Source organism: Melanaphis sacchari, unplaced genomic scaffold (genome assembly GCF_002803265.2).
Source record: "Melanaphis sacchari strain LSU unplaced genomic scaffold, SCAv2.0 Contig32_pilon_pilon, whole genome shotgun sequence".
Classification (NCBI taxonomy): Eukaryota; Metazoa; Arthropoda; class Insecta; order Hemiptera; family Aphididae; genus Melanaphis; species Melanaphis sacchari.
Genome location: NW_020271199.1, coordinates 3,017,286 through 3,040,041, shown reverse-complemented (window position 1 = coordinate 3,040,041; position 22,756 = coordinate 3,017,286). Strand labels below are relative to the sequence as shown.

Genomic DNA, 22,756 nt, shown 5'->3' with positions numbered 1-22,756 from the left:
ATCATAGATTACTTATATAATTCAGGTAACTTTACACTTTAAAATGTTTAAAATATAAAACCAAATACTTTTATACATTTTAATAATATTTTTCAAATTAAACATTCATTCCATTTAAATAATATGTAACAATTCTTTATAACATTTAGATTGGTTTTTTATTTTAACGCACCTAAAATATAAATCTAGTTTTTAATTTTTATTATTAATATCCAATAATATTAAACAGAAATATTTACTGTTATATTCATAACCATTAAATAAAGCAACAGTCATATTAAAATTGCAATAAATGTTATTAATTTAATTCTAAAAAATCTAGTATAACTTAAAAATATTTTGATAAAATATATTGTGAATTGCGCATAAATATATCAATCATGGAAACCGATGACATAACGTAGTTTCGTGCATTTAAAATATTATTATTGTCATCATTTGTATGATATACCTAACCTAAACTTTATCGTAACCTTCCTATAATATACATATATATAGTATAATCGGTATACGATATAATTATACATTATATTATTACATATACAATTTCATATACATAATAATATAACATAAATGCATACAACGTGTATATAGTTTTTCGATTTTTTTATACCTACTAGCGCAAGTATAATATATATTTAACGTAAAAAATGAAGAAAAAAACCAATTCATGATATATCAGGTATAACATACAATATAACTACTTTGTTACGGGACTTATAATGCTTGTATGTATGTGTGTGCGGCGCGCGTGTGTGTGTGTATAATAAATGTACATAGTGAGGGATGTAATGGTGGGGGTAAGAGGGGAACAAATAGGTGTGAGCGAGCGTATTATAATATATTATATACCATCGTCGATGGTACAAGCGATCTTTTTGATTTTTTTTCACATACACTTGGTTTAGTCTTCCCAAAACTCGGTATATTATGTGCGTGTATAATTTTAACTACACGTATATTACGTATAGATATTTATTGGGCAGAGTCGATTCTTTATTTCATTTTTTTTTTTTTTTACATTAAATGCTAAACGATTTTTCGATAAAGCCGTATATTATACCTTTTTATTAGTATAATAATAATAACATAAATAATAATAAAAGTACGCCCGTATAGGTATTATATGTACAATGTATCAACAATCCAGATATATAACATATATTTGTTATTATTTGACAGAGTGTATGACGTATGAAGATAAAAAACCGTAGATATTTATGGAAAACGCGATCTTAAATCCCGGTAAAAGCATATCATAATATATTTTATTAAAAATAAATTAATATTTATAATAAAAAAGTATTTTACTGGAGTTTTTTTTAAAGGTTTTAATATTAGATATTCAAATAAAATTTTAATACTAATTAATAAAAATAATTTGCAGGTGGTCTGTGCTAAAACAAAAATTCCGTCATTAATATTTTTGTAATATTACGAAATTTAATGGGTAAAAAATAATACAAGTAATTTAAAATGTGTAAACGCAGATTGGTTATTATTCATAATTGTACTTATTACAATATTGAGAAAGAAAAATATTTTCAAAAAAAATTATGATTCATTTTGGATATGTTTAGAATTTATTTTAAATTTATGTTCGTATAAAAAAAATATTGTTGAAATTTGAACATTTGCTACAATTTTCTTATAAACTGTTTAAAAAAATAAACAAGTAATTATATGCCATTATTTTAAAAATATTAATAATTCAAACTGAGTAACTTGATTTATTCTTTAAAACTACTATAAAACAAGTTATCATACTTTTTACGTTAACAATTTTAATGATACTAAGTTATATTAAATGTACACAATTATTTATTTTTATAAATGTTCATCTAACGAAAGGTAGTTAGTAAATCAAATAGTTAGTTTTGTTAAAAATTTGTAATCGAATTAACATAATTTAACTTTAATATCATTGATGTTTAAAATAATAAGCTCATGTGGGGTTTTTGTAAAAAAAAAACACTCTAAGTGTGTGCCATAAAGTGCCAGACTACTTTAAGTGTGGTTTTTGGATATGTATATGCTTTACTGTTAGATGGGCTAGCATTACGTGAGTCCACTTATTTTTAAAATAATTATTATGCTATGTAAAATAAAATTGCGCTAGGTATTTAAATTAATATTCTGGACATGTATAAGCTTTTGACTAAAAATATTTGGTGAAAATAATTATAAGGGACTACTTAACACGCCACTTCACATTTTTCTGGTGTTACGTTTTTTTTTCTGCTCAAACAGTCGTCAATAAAGTTTCGTTTTGACGACAAATATGTATAAATGTTTTTTACACAAAGTGTAATGGTTCACTTCATACAGCGAAAATGAAAAACATTTTTATAATTTATGAAACAGAAGAAAATGCATGAGACATAGTTTTTTCATAATTTCATTAATTTTTTCTATTTATTTAAATGTATATTATATTTTTTTTTATTGAAAATTATCTAATATATTACTATATTATTTATATATATGTTATAATTATTTTATTTTTATCGCCTAAACAATAAAAAAAACCAATTATTGATCGTGATTAAAAAATCTAGGTACCTAATGCATATTACAATGAAAAATATGAGTGTAAAATAATTAATAAATTATTTTTGTTTGAAGTATCAAAGATTTTTTTTATACGAACACGTGATAAACTTTGTTTAATTTTTATTATTTTAAATGAATGAAAAAAATATGTTTAACCTTATATAATTTCCGCTTTTTATGTCAAATATACTTATTTGAATTGTTTTTTTAATTATAATTTATTTCAAAGCATTAAAATGCATGTTAATTGCTATATAGTATAATGCATTATGAAGTATTTATTTACTACTTATATACTTTTACTTTTATAAAGGATTAATATTGTATAATTATAAATATTTTGGAGACCTAATTCGTGTTCATAGAAATTAATTCGTTTATATTCATTTTACATCATATATCTACAAATAATTATTTTCATATCTAAAATTAAATATTTACCTATTTCGTTTCCACACAGACTTGGAATGAGGTTTATAATTTTAAAACATGATGGATCTTCGTTGCATAAAGATCTCGCTAACAAACAATTCAGACTTCCCGTTGGCGTTTTATCTTCTGTAAAAAAAATAAATAAATATATTCGTTATAATAAATACATTTAAAATAATTGATATAATTAATTACATCGTCACATCAGTGTAATTACTTTAAACTCCGATTCTCATTAATTATATGATAGATAAATAATTTAAATAAGACGTATAAACGCACACAACTAGATTATTTGTATGCATCATTTTATAATACAGAGATAGTTCAATAAAAATAAACATACGTATTCAGTCTTATTATAGCAACATTCCTACTAATCTTATTTCTGAATTCCTAGCACAATATCAATTTTTGAAGTATTCGTTGTGATAGTATTAAAATATTTATTAGTTTTGCAAATAATTACGTGTTGATAGTTAAACATCGCTTTTTAATGTTTTATATGACTATATCGTCTTAAAATATATGTAAATAAATCACACGTCGTGATAAGTATATGTAGTATTATTATTATAAAAAAAGTTATCAAATCCAATACCTAACTTGAAATATTAAATTTGTGTAACAATCATTATGTTTTTATAGTAAATTTTATCTTTATTTTAATTAGCATCGTAAAGATGTTCATGTACTGTGTAATTATTATGTACACGTATACATAGATAATTTATTGATTAGGTACCTATTGATAATTCTTGGATTCATCTTTAAAGAACTGTCACATAATATGTATATCAATACATCGTCTTGAATAATATCATTACTTAGATTCACTCTGATGAGATTTATCCGAATGATAATATTCTATACATTGGATTTAAAATCATACATCTATCGTGCTAAAATCGAAAAAAAAAAATCAAATTGAATATAGGTATTCATAACGAAAATAAAACGAATACGATAAATCAACAAATCATAGTTATATTAATTTTAAAAATATGCCAAGCGAGTATATAAATAGCTGTTTTGCGTCGTTATAAATTTTTATTAAAAACACAGTATTTCTTAATTATTTCAATACTTTACTATTTTGAATTTTTTTTTTAATTTACGAAGTATTTATACAATAATATATTTCTTTTGACGATAATGTATATATTACCAAAGCAACACTTAAATATGTGTTGAAATATTTCATAAGAACAACTAATTATTTTTTATTAGTAATTATGAGTTAATAGTCGCCACAATTAGGACTTAAGTTATTTTTGTAAAGTATTCAAGTAAAATTATTTTAAAATATAATTAAATAATATAGTGTAGGTAATTATGTATGATATTTTCCATATTTTGTTTTTAATATATAATAATATTACCGATACACAATATTTTGGATATATAAAAAAAAAAAATCTGAACTAAGTCAATCTATAGTTATAGATCATTTTTCCTAATTCTCTGTCCTTGTTAACGTACGTGTTCAAAATAATATATGAATATAACAAAAAAGTTCTTAAATTGGATTTAAAAAACAAAATTCATGAGATTTTTTACTCGTAAACTTTCACGAGTTATAAACCATAGCTTGCACGTAATTTATATTATATAAACGTTTATATGTATAAATTCAGGAAGATATTTGATAAAAACTTAAATTATTCTTGAAAATAATTAATATTTTCTTTATTAAATTATTAGTTTATTAATAATACGAGTACATAACTTTAAAATATTGTGAATATTTTTTTTTTTTTAAACAATAATTTTATTTATTACTGGATATAATTTCTAAATTATTATCTTTTTAAATGATAGCTTACATCTTAAATTTCATATCTTATAGCAGAATGTTTTGTATAATGTATTACGATTCAAACAAGGAAACAGGTAATTATTATTATAAATATTAAAAGTTTCAATGAGCAGAGTAATTATTCAACATTTTGCATTCCTATCAAGTAAACTTGTAATATATAACTTTTTAGAAATTATTAATTAACCATTTTTATTTGAAATTTTTAGAAAAAAATATTATAATAAAAAATTTAAGTACACTGTTTTTTTTTTTTTTTTTTTATAATTAGTTAGTAAATTTAATAAACGCCATTTCATTTTGTTATATTTAAATTATGTAAAATATAATATTTCCAAAAACGTTAATATTTTTCAAAAAATTGAATATTTTCTTAAAATCACCTTATATATTATATAAATTATCCTCCCAAGTCAAATATTTTGTTTCGAATTTGTATTTTTTTTTTTTTTTTTTTTTTTTAACGAAGACAAATCGTCAGTGTTAAACAACAACGACAATGAAAAAAAAACATTCTTTATTCTCCATTTCTGTACAAGTATTATGCGCGTGACACTAATAGCTTAGATCGCCACTGTAATGTCGGACAGTCGTGCATGGATGTACCTACCTACTTCCTAAGTTCAGGACAAATGCATCTACCCATAAAAGCATTGCAAAAAAATCGGTAAAATTCGCTCTGGGGATTTTCATTCTGAATATGTATATATATATATATATGTGTGTATATTATATTATATATGCATGCGTAATTCACAAATAAATGTATTTGCCAACTTGCATTTGCCCGTATGCCTAGATCGATAGACGGGTTTTCTTTATGGCCATCTGGGTCATTCAATGTAATTTTCCCGTATCTGCAGTGCTATTATATAAATCGTATAAACCGTCTTTGTAGTAGTAGTAATAATAACATACGATCAACGTTCGTGTGATACGCAAAGCGTGGTACTCATAATTTATTTTAAAATCAATTTACAAACGCTAATTTTATTTTACACTGGGTGTATTTGGATTCAAAGCACGTCAAAACATCATATAACTGTACTTACTGTGGTATTTTTATAACTCAAATATTATACAAATCTCGGAAAACGTTGTTTTTAACTTGATGAATATAAAATATAATTTTTATTTTCTCAGATTACGATTATTTTGATTAAATTTTACAGTGAAGTTACAAGTTTTGAGTTATTAATAATGTAGAAACGTATTCATGTTATTGAAGTGATCACGATTAGTTTCTTTTTCTTCTCCTTTTTTTATTTAAATTAAGATTAATTTATTTAATTTACTTTAATTGATTAACTTTTAACTTTTTCATTGTAGAAAATTATTTAACAGTCGTGTGATAAATTTATCGTTGCTACCACTATTATCTTTTTATTGCTTTACTCATATGGAAATAGTAAATAATATTTGAAAAATCATTCGTTGGCTAAATATTGGTTTTTTTGCTACCTACCATAACTTACACTTAGATTACCTTATATATCGTAAAATACTATTGTATCGATCTATAATGCTTATAACAATCTCGTAAAGTGCTTATTTTAAATTATTACAACCAGTAGCCATTTAATAGTAATAATGTACACCTTACGACTTATCAACAGATCCTGGGAACTTAGATTTATCGTATTGACTTGTGCGTCGCAATCTTAAGGGTCATATAATAGTAGATTTGGCCCACATTTTGGATCACCTCCAATTTTTCAAAAGCCTTTGCTGCCGCATCGACTGCCAAACTATTATATGTTTCCATTTCATCCGAATGAAAGTTATGTTACCAATCTATAGGTACTAAGGAGGTAAGGTATGAATATTTAAGCTAGATTCATAAATTCATAGTTACGTATATTTAATAAGTTGTATATTTTAAATAAAAATATTTCATTTATCAAAAATAATGTTTAAAATTATATAATATATAATTACCTCTAAATCCGATATAAGATAAGTCATAAGTAATCACTGGTTTCCGTAAGATTTGGATTACAAATTCAGGAATATAATATCATCTTTTTAATTAGTTATAATTTATAACTTATAACGATTTCAGTTTTAAATGAGAAGATTCGAGTGCCAACTGACATAAGAGAACTTTTCAGATTGTTGGTACACTACTCAGCTCATCTAAACTGAAAATTCTTATAACTAATTAACTGCTGGCTTCATTCAGAAAAATTAAAGTCGACAAATAAATATTATCTACTTTAAAATCTAAAATTTAAAAATGAGAAAGTAGCAGGTAATCTCTATGCTGTACATTAGGTTTTGAGTGGCCTTTGTCGTTGAGTAAGGTTAAGCACTGTAAAACTTATACAATATTTGAATTTAATGATAAAACATGTACAAGAAAAATGATTTTTAACAATAGTACTTGTGTAGAAATATATTTTATACCTAATATATTTACATCACTGTTATAGTAATTTATATTACTATAAGCAATTCGGTAGATTGATTTTTTTTTTCAGAAAAAATTGCATTTTTAATATTATTTATATTTATTTATTATAGTAGTAAATATATATTAATATTTTTTTTCATAAATAATTATAGAAAAATCTAAAAAAATATATATTAAATGTCAAATAATTATAAATAGTTCAAAAATAACTAAAATATTTTTATGAAACATATAAACAATAATAGTGCATAATAATAATTAAAAATTAAAATATTTACGTTTAATTGGTTTTTAATTGAAACAAAATAAAAAAAATTATCAATTCGAGCACAAATATTCTATTTTATAGAATTTCAAACTTAAGACGCTCATAAAAATTATTGAATATTTTATTTTTAATTATACTAATAAAACTGTATGGTAGAACTTCGTATAATATTTTTATATTTTTAAGTTTTTTGAACAAGTGAAAAAATGTTTTTGGTATTTATTGAAAAAACAATTTTAAAATTACACATGTTTATAAATTATTCTATGAACAGAAAATTCTAACATAAATTTTTAGTGAAAACTTTTAGTATTTAAAATTGTTCATTTTAGAATTACAACAAAATGAGACAATTTATTTTGTTAAAAATTAATTTTTCGTAAAAATTCCTGTATTCCCTAATTTCCTCTACTCAATTTGTTGGAAAAGTTTTGTAAATTAAAAATAACAACTAGATTCACTGCCTACCAGAAAATATATCGAAGTCAAAAATCAAATTATTTTTCTACTTACACAATAATTGAATGTGTTTATATGCAGTATACACATACACAATCATAAAATAGAAATTCAAAATATTAATCGCTTTTCTCAGAACCGTTATCATTCAAAATTAAGCCATACTGATAGCCATAAAAATAATAAAATTTGTTTCATTCATGAAATTGTGCCTTGAATAGTTTTTAAACATATTATATAGAAGAAAAAATTTTTTGAAAACATTGATTGATCAAATATACTTATTGTTCGGTGATAAATTAATCAATAAACCAGCAAATATATATTCTTTTAAATTAACATTCGTCGTTAATATTATAATACTAATGCTGTGACCATTTTTTTTTCGGCAGTTGAGAGTTTTAAAATTTTTCTCTTAACCTTTGATGCAACGCCTGTAACAAGAAAACGAGGCTCAGCGATCACATTATTCAGTATTCGCCTACGTGCATCGTCGTCGTCGCAATCATCATCTCTCAAAACGCAAATATTATACACAGTGCGTAAATGATGTTACGCGGTTTAGCGGGGAATTTATACAAAGTTTCTTTTTTCATACAATGCCGACAGTTCAAAACGGTCTCAGAGTTGTATATAATAATATATATATATATATAAACGACGCGTAGGTATAGGTACATATAATAATAATACACTGTCCGCCTTAAATGGTTGGCCTGAACAAAAAAAAAAAAATATATAAATATACCACCGGGAGCGTTCCGAACACATTCACATTTAAAGGTTATTTCTCATACGAAAATATTCGTTTATGTCAAAATATTTGGGAAACGCATCGATGCACATAATATTATTATGTATCGAAGAAAATAACTCGTCAGTACACCGTTAAGTGTGTTTAACCTATACACATTGATATATTCCACGACGAAAACCCGTAACAAGAAATAAAACAATTTTCATTTAATGCAAAAGTAATTAAGGTATAGTCGTCAAAACGTTGCGGAGAGTTATGCCAGAAAATAAATGTTTATTATTAATGCTATACTACATTAGGTCATAACAAAACCCGCGAAACCAATACAACAAAATAATATTTATATCATTTAATAATCAAACATTTTATTATATAAAATATCATTTTTTGAATAACAAATTATTAATAGTTTCTAAAATTATTGTCTTTTCATAATATTTAACTATGCTTTAAATGCTTAAAATAACTTATTCTATAAAGTTCAATATTTATATGAATAAAATATGTTTTACTTCAGATTACGAAATAAAAATTAAATTGCATTCTGATTTAATTATTTAAAAATAGTTGGATAAATAAAATAATATTAAGTATCTATTTATTATATAACATTATATGAATAAATATAATTTTTTTTTTCAAAAATTTAATTATTTTAGAACATTAAGTATTTATGGTAAAAAATACTCTGCATAATATTAGGTGTTACAGTAATTTAAATTTACAGTTTTAACAAAATTTTTATTAAATTAAATTAACTTGTTATTTTAATTGCATTTCATAATTCATAGTTTAACTTAAAATGTAATAGATGATATATTTCTTACTCTATGTAATTCGAAAGTAGATAAAAACATTATTTTTTAAAACAATGTATTTTTTTTTTTTTTTATCTTGTAAACACTTAAAATAATAGATCATGGTGGTGTACACCGTCCTTTTATGTTAGTACGTACATTGTAAAAATTATTATTGTTTTAGCAGCAAACAGTGTCAACGATTTTAAATTGAATAATGCTACAAGTTCTACGAAAATGTTTAAAATATTTTTATTAATGTCACACAAAATATAATTTATATTTTAATTCTATTAATAGTAAAAATTAAAACAAGTTGTGTTTTATATAAATATCATATGTAATCACAAGTATGATAACGCGTATAATCAATGTAAAGTGCAAAAAGATTTCCCAGACATTTTTTTTTTTTTTTTTTTGTTAATATTTTAATTTAAAGTACAACATATACAACTTTGAGCCGTAAGTGTATTTAACAACTTTTTAGTTTTTATAACCTATTAAAAAAAGTTGAATACCACATAATTAAATTAGATTATAGGTAATATACATTATTATTATCGTACTTAAATTAGTTTTTATTTTATAGAATATTTAAGTATAATTTTAAATGACTACTTAAGAAATTACAAATTACAAATAAAATGTATAAAATTTAATAAATATAATCATTAAATTTTTAGATTTATTTTTAAAACTTTTTGGTATAATATAACCGAAAGTTTCATCTGCTTAACTACTTATAACAATTTTTTAACACATTTTAAAATGTTCTTTGTTTTTTTTTTTTGATTACCTAATATTTTTTAATAAAACATATCAATGGAGTCCATTTAAACCACAAGAAATCTATAAACATGTAAATACGTAATTTAAAACTATACAATCAGTTCCAAAATTATTATATTGTATAGGTAAGTCACTTTAAAATATGGCTGAGCTTTTTAAATTTCAAGTATTTAAACAAACATTGTAAATTTATATGATAATATAGATGTGACGATTCTCTTATAAAAAATTTGTGTTTATTTGTAAACAGTAAAACTAAAGGATTTTTTAATTTAAGTTTTTCCATAATTTGCAGATAACTACTAAAAAAAAATATTTGATATTATCAGTAATAAATCAAAAATTAAAGCTGTTTTACTGGAATAGATTAAATAGACAAAAGTGATTTCCTCAGTAAATTTTACAATTGGAATTCTTTATCAATATTATAGCATACATTTTAATGACTTATAATTCTCAAATTCCATTATTATACATATTAATAGTTATTTCGGTTATAAATCTAATAGTATAATAAAAAAATTTTGTACTCTTGGATCTGCTAAATAAAAAATTTGTAGATTCTATTATTTAGAATAGACTGTTAGATGAATATGGAAATTTTATGTTACTTAAGTTTCTTGCTTTAACAAAATTAAATTTAAAATAAACATATTTTTAAATATTTTAAAAATTAATTACATAAATTATAATAAATAAATAATAGAATAAACACAAATTTTCTGAAAAACCTATAACAAAGTAATCATACTATTATGATAATTTTAAAAAGTCAAATTTTTAATAATAATAAGAAAAATTTAGTTTATTTAAATTATAAGTTTATGTATAAAATATTGACCTTAATAAATCTGTATGATTAATTTTATTGTGTATGGTATTCAAAACTTAATCTTACTACAGTAAGACAATAACGAAAAATATAACAATAATAATAGAAAAAAGATAATTTTTTGTTTATCGTTTTTAGTTTTCAGTATTCAGTACACGAGTACTATTTGTCGTTGTGGGGTGATATATCTTGATTTACTTTTGTAAAATAAATGTTTTAAATATTAAAATGAGTGGTTGAGATCGTGATAAAAATAAAAAATTTCTTGAAAGGATTTATTTAAAAAAATATAGAAAATCAATAAAATATCTGGTTAAATGATAATTAAAAATGGTTTAACATCATTATTGTCATCATCGTAATCATTATTAAATGAAATATTATGATAATGATTTTTTTTAGGTACCTACAGTTCACAACAATTTAATACATACTAAAACAATATAATCAAATAAATTGTGAATAAAGATGACAATATTATGTAATTAAAAAATAATCAATAAATCTTAATGATTTATTTTTAGATAAAAAAAAATGTATTATTTAAATGATAAATAATTTAATTTTCAACTAATGGGTGGTAAACTATAGAATGAATAAATTAATATAAATTCAAACCTTTCAATACATTTAAATTACCTAACTTTGTACTCAATAGTGTATAAAAAAATTTTAAACATATTGTTATATCATTATATCATATATTAAATTAATATATAAACAATGAATAATATAATATAATTACTTTGCATATAGGTTAAGTAAAGTTATGATACACTTATATGTTAACTGTTAAATGTGTGATTAATAATGACTGAACAATTGAAAAATTTTAGCAAGACGTAAATTCGTGGGTTTTAACGAAATATTATATTATTTTTTTACATTATATTTACCTAAATATATGTAAATAAATACAGTACAACGAACTGAAAATTTACTATTATATTAAATTTAAATAATAAAATATAATAACAGGTACTATGTATGTATTATGTTTTTAAATCTAGGCACGTAATTAAAATTGTAAAATTCATTAACTATACCAAATAAATTGTGTTCGCAATTTCGTTACAGAATGCTTTAAAAAAAAAAATTGTAATTTATATCATTAACATTAATTATAATTGTTCTACTCTTTAGCTAAAATATTTTCTCAAGTTCTCCATTTTTTAAGGCCTACATTTAACAAATAATATGGAACTCTATGTTTCTTATTTAAATTTCTAAAAAAATATGATTTTATGATTTAATTTCTTATTCTATCTTTTCAAATATTTTTCTAAGATACGCAGGAAATTGATTCCTACTTATATGACTTTTCGTGTTCAAAATTATATTAACTTACGATATTTTTCTCCAAATAAATCACTATTATTATGAAATATTTTTTATTTTGCTGTCATTTAAAATAAATTCTGATAAATTAGAAAATAATTTTTTTTAATACGATTATAATTATAAGTCTTGAAAAAAATCAAAAGTGTGATAAGATTTTTATACTTTTCATTTACCTATTCATTACAGATCAAAAATATTTTTCCCGTTGAAAAAACGTAGATGAGCATATATACTAGATTAACTGTATAGTAGTAAAACTTTCTAGGGAATTTTACCTAAAAATGATCGTCAACCACTCGCAAACTATACAATACCTACGTCCTATAAACGTGAATTCAATAAGTGTCGATTCAATACTCCTGAGAAAAGTCACTCCCTTAAGGAAAGAATAGATACATTTTTAAGTAGCTGCAGTGTATCAAACATTTTTTCACAATGCTGGTTAGATTGAATTAGTAATTTAGTTATTACATGATGCGTATAAAAAATAATTTACCATTAGTGTGCATATAAGTATGATATATTATATTGTTTACAAAATCTAAAACAAATCAATTAAAAAAAAAAATTTTTACACATAAATGCATGTACGTATATCATTAACAACACTTGCCACAGCTTGGAAATTAAATAGTTGAAATTATTGTTAAGTCAAGTTGAAACCAATTTTTGCTATACAAATGTATCTTTAAACATCTATTTAACTATTTTTACTGTTGGGTTAAAATATAAAAATAGTAAATTGATCATATAAACAAAAAAATAAAATAAATATACTGTTATACTCTTGTATTTATAGGTTTTATAATTTGTTCTCAAATATTGTTAATGTAGAAAGAATTTTTATAGCACTAATAGCTAGTTAAACACAAGTAACTATTTACTAAGTAAACTTAATCAGTATGCACATACAATTTCGGTAAAATTACTGAAGTAAATTTTTCCTTTTTGAATGAACAGTTAAACAATAGTGCAATAAATTGCAGTAAGACCAATTTTCGTAATACTGTACAAAAAGACTCAAAACCAACAACGCATTTGAAAATTAAAAACAATGAGAATTTTTTTTTTACTTATTTAAATGTATTATACAATAATATATACATGATGTGTTACTTTAGTAACATTTCATATTATTAATAAACAACCCTCTAAATGCATCTACTTAATACTTATTAGTCAATAATACTCATTGCATATTATTATATTAAATATAATTATTACATTTATTTATTTTTTTTATTTGATTTTGATAAGCATAAAATACAGTTAATACGATGATGCAAAAATCACATTAAATACGTTGTAGCATACTCGATGAAAGATTTTTCTTATTAATTCATTATTATTTTATTTTCAATAAATAAAAATTTAAAGAACTCAAATTTTTCAATTTTTTTTTTCAAATAAATTATATTTTTAATACACATTATGCAATTATAATTTAATTACTTATTATTAACGTTATAAGCATTTAATACGTTGCAGGTATTTATTTTCACATAAGTACAGTCTATACGTATAATTATCGAATAAATATAATCATAGAAGAAATATCTACGCAATATTGCATAAATCTTGTGAGTAATAATCTAAGATAAATACACTTAATAATTTAAATCAATGATTTTATAACTGTACAAATAATATTACGTAGAAAATAAACAAAACTATTTATTATGGCTATTTTTAATTAATTTTGTTAAGTTGATGAACAATTAAGTTTTATTGAGTTAGTCAATTAATTAAATAATAAATAAATTCATTAAAAATGTATATATGTTTCTAAAAATAGTTAAAATTAGAAAAGAAAGTTCAAGAAATTGACAAAATTTTTGATTGAACTTAAAAGAGTAAAAATTTTATTTTGATACTTCAGTAAGCAATTTTTACAATATTATACTAATTTATTTTCTCCGACAGAACGGAAATAAACTATTCATAAAATATAGCAACAGTATATGACGAGAAAAGTTTTAAATAAAGTATATAATTGAAAAATACAAGTTATTAACTATTAATCGTTAATTTCACAGTTGATTTATTAATTACATTTATAATAAATTCATCTTAAAGCCTTTATATATATATATATATATATATATATATATATAATTAACATACCTAACATAGATTTATATTATAATAGGTTTGTGGACAAAAAATCTAAACTCCCCTAAATTATGAAACAGTAAATTCCTTTAAAAACATTTTACGAAATATTAGAACTATATAGCGTTACCCAAAGGACACCACGTGGGGGTGGTTCTAATTATCTTCCAAAAATATATGTATTTTTAATTGCATTTATATTTCTTTATTCATATTTTATAATTAGAAAAATTCATCGTCGTGCTAGTCTTATTAAGATTATTATTATTGATTTTGTCATGTTGATTATTTTTTGATTGAGTAATAATGTTAAGCATTTTCTAATTACAAGAACGCCACTTCTTTCACCAGTTTGAATATACGTTCAAAATAATATTCATACATTTTATACAAAATTAATGAATGACCACGTTTACTAATAATAAATTACATTTCTGACATACCTACTAATAAATTACATGGTGTTAAAATATCACACAAAACACAAATTATCTTATTATCTTAGAATTATATAGATCAAGTAACAACGATGGTATGTGATTGTCTAAGAAAAGAAATAGTCAAAGTTATCTTTATTAGTATTATGAGGAAACTAAATTATTTTTTTGAATGGATATTTACATGTTTCAAAAGAGTATGATGATTAAATAAAAAATTAGAATTATATTAGATATAGACGGGATATAATTTTATAAGACCTTAATTTGCTATTTTATATAAATAAATTAATAGTTTTCAAATTATTAATTGAGATGTGTATAGATTAAATATTTAATAATCATGTAAAATAAAATAGGTATAATATATATTGCACAATAATGTACATTATGATAAAAATTTAATAAATGTATTTATTATATAAGATAGGAAATTAGTAAGACGTAAATTAGTAACTAAAATTAGTTACTCTTTACAGTTTATATGACCCACATACAAATAAATAAAAGTAAATAAATTATTTTTAACTGGTTTGAGACAATGTTTTTTTTCTACATTAACTTTTAACTTATCGAGTTAAATTTATGATTTATTAATTTTTAACTTAACTTGAATCCATTTTTTTTCATTAACTTGACTTCTTTGGGAATCAACATAAGTGTAATACGATAGCAAAATTTTTTTAGGGGAAAATGTATGTAAATGTAATACGGTAGCAACATTTTATTTTAGGAGAATTTACAAAATGTTAAGGGAGTTAACATGTGCCCGGTATATTTATAGCAAATGCTATAATATATTGCAAAATTAAATATACTTTATTACATTGTAATCTCACACAGTCTAATAACATTATGATTTTAGTTCTTTTACACTTGTCTAATTCGACATATTATGCTCTTTAATTAGCTTAAAAATTAAACTAATTTATACTTTTATATATAAAATACAAACATTTATTTTAGTTATTGAAGTATGTGAATGATATAACCGTAGCCATTTTTATTCTAAGATCGTTATTTTTAAATAAATAAAAATCTCAACTTGTTTAAATCACATTTGTTAAAGCATAAACGATATATTTATAGTTTTAACAATTGTAATATAATAATGAAAAAATTAATCTAGGATGCTGTAGTATATCCGTGCTTAAGAAAAATTTGCAATAATATAAGTGTTATATCGTAGTTGTTACTTTACTCGGTGCGTGTATCATGCTACTCGTGGGAGTAGACAATGTTAATCAAAACGTTTTATTTTCTCAACTCAAGAAGTTACAATTTATCGAGCTGACTTTAATCATATTATACTATACTACACAAAAAACTATGTAAGTATCTAATTTTTTTTTTATAACAAAACTATTTTTTCTAGATCGTGATACCCATACAATATCGAGTTATGATTATTTTAAAATGTGAATACAAACGTGAGACAATAAAGAGTGTATAAACATGTTTTAAAATTATTTTAAATTACAATTTGAGACTTGGCTAGGATATAACTGTATTTCATTAAACATAAAAAGTTCAAACTTTTTAATATAGTATATTATATTGTATCTATATGCAGTATAATCTGAATCAAAAGTTACAAACAAAAAATTAAACTTATAACAACAGTTTATTTACTGTAGAAACATTTTATACAGTATATAAATGATTTAAATTTAAATATAGTATAGTACATTAGTAATGTACAATAAAGTAATTTTATATAAAAATTAAAAATACTCAATTGAATATTTAGAGCACATGAACTACGAATAGTATAACTTATACATTTACCAGTAGGTACTAGGTAATAATTAAATAATATTATGTGTTATTTTGATTAGTATATTATAGAGGTCAAATAATAACAATTAATATTTATAATTTTATGTGGAAGATCTTCTTACAATGTTTTGTTTTGTTTTTTTTTCTTTTATTATTCAATTATAATTTATTTATTTATACTATATAAAATTATGATAATATAAAAGTACAAAATAAATAATGAAGCAAAAAAAATCATCTGATTTCATAATAATATTATGTACATAATATATACACATTGTGTAATTTTTATTATCATTGTTATTTGTATATTATATTAAAACATACATTTTGTTTGTTTAAAAATTAATTCACTACTTAGTATTTACATACGTCAATTTTTTTTCTAAAATCGTAATGCTTGCTTGTTAGTTGTTAATAATTATTTTAAACACATTTAATTTATTAATTGCTGAGTAATTTGTGTACAAGTATGTAATTTTGCTTGCAAATTCAAAATATCTAATTAATTATTAAAAATATTAATTTATCTTATTTATATTTTACACTGTTCAAAGGTATTAAAACTATTTAGTAATTTATGGGAATTAATGTTTTCCCAGTTGTTTAAAAAGTTATTATTCATAACACACATATTATAAGACATAGTCTCATAAATAATTAAAAATGTAATCATAATCAATTTCTAATTAAGTTCCAACACTAATAATATGAAATCGTTGCCAAGATTTCGTATTGCGGAGTCCATTTGAAAAGTATTGATTACAATTTACGATGCCAAACCTCTAGAGTTTTATAATAACATACAATATTTTTTTTAATATATTATAAAATAATAATAATAATATGAAAATGTATCGTGAATAAATTTAAAATCCCATGTAATTATTATAAATGTTGCAATAATAACTTTTCTGAAGCGGTTTGTTTTTATTGTGTGATATCGAATAGAATACAAAGTAAATAAAGTTAGGTTAGATCAAATACTAATTACTTCCTACTGGTGAATGATAAATTATAATAAATAAAAAATGTTAATATTATTTTAAAAGAAATTTCCGAATTGAGCTACTGATGTTTTTTCTTCAATTTCGGAATAGTTCTTTTGTATAATAAAATCATATTTAATATATGTATATATACCTAACCGTTATTGGTATATGGTTAAAAATGGATACTCGGTGGACTTGCTAGGTCATTAAATATGAATCTAAGTTGTATATTTTTACTTTTATACATTATTACCCCCTCTTAACATTATATATAATTATAGTCTTAAATAGCGGTGCAGGTTGTATTGTTTAATAACGTATACCATATATAAAGGCATAATTATTTATTTTCCTTTATTTAGTATATAATATATATCTAGTAAATTTTTTCAAGTTTATTATAATTCAGGACGAAATTAAATATCGCGGAAAAATGTTTTGAGGTGGTATTTAGGCCGTGGCTAAAAAAAAATGTTTGGACGTCATAATAATGGGTAGGTACCTATATAATATTATATGCCCTCTAAGATATCGATTCTTGTATATTATGTGTACTACGACGGTGACGTCGGCGGCAGTGTGGCGTTGATGATGACGGTTAAATGGTAAGTTGCATGTAGTGCTCAATGAAAACAGTTAAAATACAGCATTTTTTTTTTAAATTTAATTTATTCTGTCATTGTGCACCAAAAGACAGCTCGGTAACTTGAGAGTGGTCAAAAGTTTGCATAATAAAAACGATGTTTTTTTTTTTTTTTTTTTAAAGAAACTAAAACACGGAGCGCTGAGGTGCTAAAATATTCGTTTGTAAATAATAAATGACCTAATTATATCATAATTATTTAATTCAACTGTATTATTCAAAATCAAATAACATTCTGAAGTAATACACTATAGTCTCAGGGGTGGTGTGACGTTAGAATAAATAATATAGAGTACCGCGTCCTTTCAAATACTGTCGCGATGACAACAAAAATGATTGTTGTTAATATTACTATTATTATTATTATGCATGTATACTTATTCCGTTAATTTTCAGGTCAAGATCCGTGATTCGTAGAGGTAAGATAAGCACAATCGTTACGTTTCTATATGGTGTGATAAAAGAGGACGAACAAAATTAAACGAAACAAAACCGTAGTACCTAATACAGTTGTTTTAGGCACTTTTTCAATATATTTATAATATATTACGATTTACGATAGTGTTGTACACGGTAAATGTATACGATTGCCGGACGGTCAAGTGACGGTATTTGTGCAATTGTGCATAAGAATCGTACATGCAAATACCACACACGATTATAATATAGCTAATAGTATATATTATATTATGCTGTCATATATATATATATATATACAACAATATAATGAAATAGGTGTGAAGTATATTTATAATGATAATGTGTGAATTTATATTATTCGTATGAATATAATATGTTATACCTACGTCGTATCATAAAATGACGCGACTATTATAACGCGTGAATGGTTCAGAAAGTGGTTCTAGATGGTAACCCGACGAGTTAAACACGGTTTTTCGATACCGAGTTGTGAAAACTACGACAAACCGTAGACCGTATTACGATAATTATAATGTTGTATTATGACAATAACGCTTTCTAAAGTCTTATCAAAAATTGTCAGGTAATTTTTAACGCAGCCGACAAGAAAGCCATTAGTAGGCGCACCCGTTTACTACCCGTACTGCAGGTTACCCGTCACCTATGTCGACAATAAATAAGCGCGTGTGACCGCGGTCTCCGAGCTCAGGTCTAATCTACCCGTTTGCCTAACGCGACCATTACTGTAGACGCGCGTCGGGGTATCGGGGCGGGTCTGTGAGGGGGCCGGGACGAGAGGGGAGGATAGACGAAAATCGAAATAGAAAACGTTCAAAACCTGTACCACGGTGTCCGTCGACGGCGGTGGCCGTGGGCGGCGCGACCTCGCGACCGGCGGCAGCCGCGTAGTCGGACGTCGCAGACGTGATGGTCGCTGACGGCGGGTCGACGGGATCGCAGCACTCGCGTTCGGGGTACTCGCTGGCCATCGCCGCACCGACGGCCGCGGCCAACAGCAGCCACGCGGCCGCGAACATTGCGGACGGTGCAGGTGCGGCTATCAGCGGTTCACCACTCGGGACGGCCACGCGTTCCCATAAAACGGCGTGTCTCGTCTCCCCTCGGCGGTTGTCGCGGCGTTGATCGCCGATCACATTTTGACAGTCGTTTTCTTCTCGTTTACCGTCGTCGTCGTCGTCGTCTTCGTCGCTATGAAATCACAACAGACAGAGTAATATAATATGACCGCAACGACTAGCCGACCGGCGGTACGACGAACGAACGGATCGAATACAGTAATAATAATAATATGACTCGACGACGTATTATCGCGTAAATATATATTATATATTATATATTATGTATTCGCTATCGAGAGGATATTATGACGTCGGATATTTGAAAAAAAAAAACAAAACCGAACTCGTCGTACGACATATAAACGTAAACGACACGGAAAACAAGCGATTCGGTCGTAATGATTATTAAAAATAAATATTTTTAATATACGCGATATGATGATGATGATGATGATGATGATGATAATGACGACGACGACGACGACGACGACTGTACTACGATCCCGCGCCCTGCTGACGACACGCTGGCCCGCTGATGGTTTTTCGGTGTGTTGTCCGCGCGCGACGCCCGAAGTACGACTGACAAAAGTCCCGTGGTGCTTTTGACGGTGTGTGTGGAAATGCGTGGTGTACGCGCACACGCAAACCTTTTCGTCGGCGTCCCTCCGTCGGTCGGCGGCGAGGCGAGTCGCGGTAAGGTGATAGGTGGCGGACCGGCGGGGCGGGTGATCCATTTAATGTATACGCTACACCCGTTTTCTCCGTTGATTTTTAAGATTTCAAACGTATTCTCTACCCTCCCCTCCCACGCCCCTAGCGGTCTCCGCGGGGTCTCCCGCCTGTAACGAGATGTTTACTTACGTTAATTTACTTATTATCGTTCGTCGCCGCCGCGCCGCGCGCGCGATTTCAGAACCGAAGAATAATTACGACGAAAACAATCAAATAATAAATCACGACGAAATAAAAAAAAAAAAAAAAAAAGAAAGTTTTAAATTATACTATATAATATCCTAGGATTTCCCGCCATTTTCCGGTCGAATAAAGTTAAAAACTCAATTCCTGTGTTTTCGTTTTAACATAATTATTACGATTTTTACAAAAAATATAGAATATTAATATTACTTTTATGCGTGAAAAACAAATATATAATCTTATTAATATCAATACTTGTCTAACATATTTTAATTTTTAACGATAGCAACGTCACACTACCTACTTTGTTTCCAAGTAGATTTATTAAGTTCATATTGGATATTTTATGAGAGTAATAGTTTTTATTATTATTTGATAATGTCGAAACAATAAAAAAAAGTTTAATTAATTATAACTATAGTTTTATTCTTTGCAGGTTTCTCGATGATTTAATCTCTAAAAAACTTAATAAATAATACAATTTAGTAATATGTATATATATGATTAGTTTAAACATCACGTATCTTTCATTAATTTAAAACTTACTAGTGCAAAAATAACATGATAGATATGTATCACAATTCACAATATTATTTATTTTTTAGTATTTTACTGAACTCTACTCTTAATTGCAAACTTTGATTATGTAATATGATAACAGTCCGAGGTAATTATCGTTACCAAGACTCGGAATATTGTGTTCGTCTGAGTCCTTAGAAACGGAAATAATAAAATATTTATAGCAATAAATTGGTATTATTCTACGCTTAACTTCATCGGAAAAACGGACAAAATACAAGAGCTTAACTTACTCTTTGTGCGTAGTTCATATTATCGTACTTCGCAATTTTTTGATTACACACTATAATAATTGGCTTTTAAATTGTCGTATTTTGATCACTTCATATTTCTCCATCAATTAATTTTATTTTCGAATTGACAATGTTTATATCTGTTTGCATTACTTTAGAGAGCGTACTACTTGTGACTAGTAGATACTTAAAACAACCGTTTTACGATTCTTCAAATACAACTGTGAGATAGAACTAAAAATGTTAATTAGTAAATAATATTAACAAGTATATCTATCATAATGAATGATTTATTTAATAAATCTACCCATACGAATAATTATATTGAATAATACAATATATTAGATCATATTTTTATTACTTCAAAGCAGGCATATCAAACACTCGTAAAGTTATTTTTGTGGCACATGGCTACTAATATTAATGAAAGATTAAATAAAACAATAATACAGAATAAAATCGTAGCATTTTCATGTCGTGTTTACAACTACGCAGAGTTATCGATACTATAGTATTTTTTCAACAAACAATTATTATTATACTTGATAATAACATTGAAAATGTCTCTCAATTATCTTTCTATATTAATTTTTTAGTGGTATTATGTTCGACCTATCCCAATATAACACAATTACATTAAATGGTAACCAGCAGCAGCATGCCGCACCACAACTCACAAGACTATACGGAAACGTTGCGGTACGCACTTCATTATTATATCGCCGTCGGAGATCGCATGACCTTCCCCTTGGTCACTATCCTATTCACCGGTAGACATTATAATCCCTTGGACTCTTAAACAGATTAGTGTGTATCAATAAGCATTAAGACTTTAGAAAGAGAGAGAGATAGTGTGTTGGAGTGAGATCCGCAATGAAACGCAATGAATACTAATCGTCAACACCGTGACCGGAGAAATAATATTATACGTTTATTATTCTTTTTCTTTTTCTGTGCCTCGGCGATTATGTGCAAAAAATGTACCCTCACCTTATACATACAATATAATTATTATATTATTATATACTCGCTGCCAGGCCGGAACAAACGAAATGTTTTTTTCTGATTTATGATTATTATGAACGGGTGGTTTAACCGTCGTCTGCA

General features: G+C 24.9%; 1 protein-coding gene across 1 annotated transcript in view; it reads right to left on the bottom strand.

Moving 5' to 3' along the window:
* Positions 1-20,156, bottom strand: part of LOC112596573 — a 163,426-nt gene extending 143,270 nt beyond the window's left edge. Inside the window, exons 1-2 of the mRNA XM_025342330.1 lie at positions 19,688-20,156; positions 2,995-3,111 (exon numbers count right to left, since the gene is read on the bottom strand). Coding sequence (XP_025198115.1) covers positions 2,995-3,111; positions 19,688-19,880 — 310 coding nt within the window. The 5' untranslated portion in view covers positions 19,881-20,156. The remainder of the gene's footprint in view (positions 1-2,994; positions 3,112-19,687) is intronic.
* Between the last annotated feature and the right edge of the window lie 2,600 nt (positions 20,157-22,756).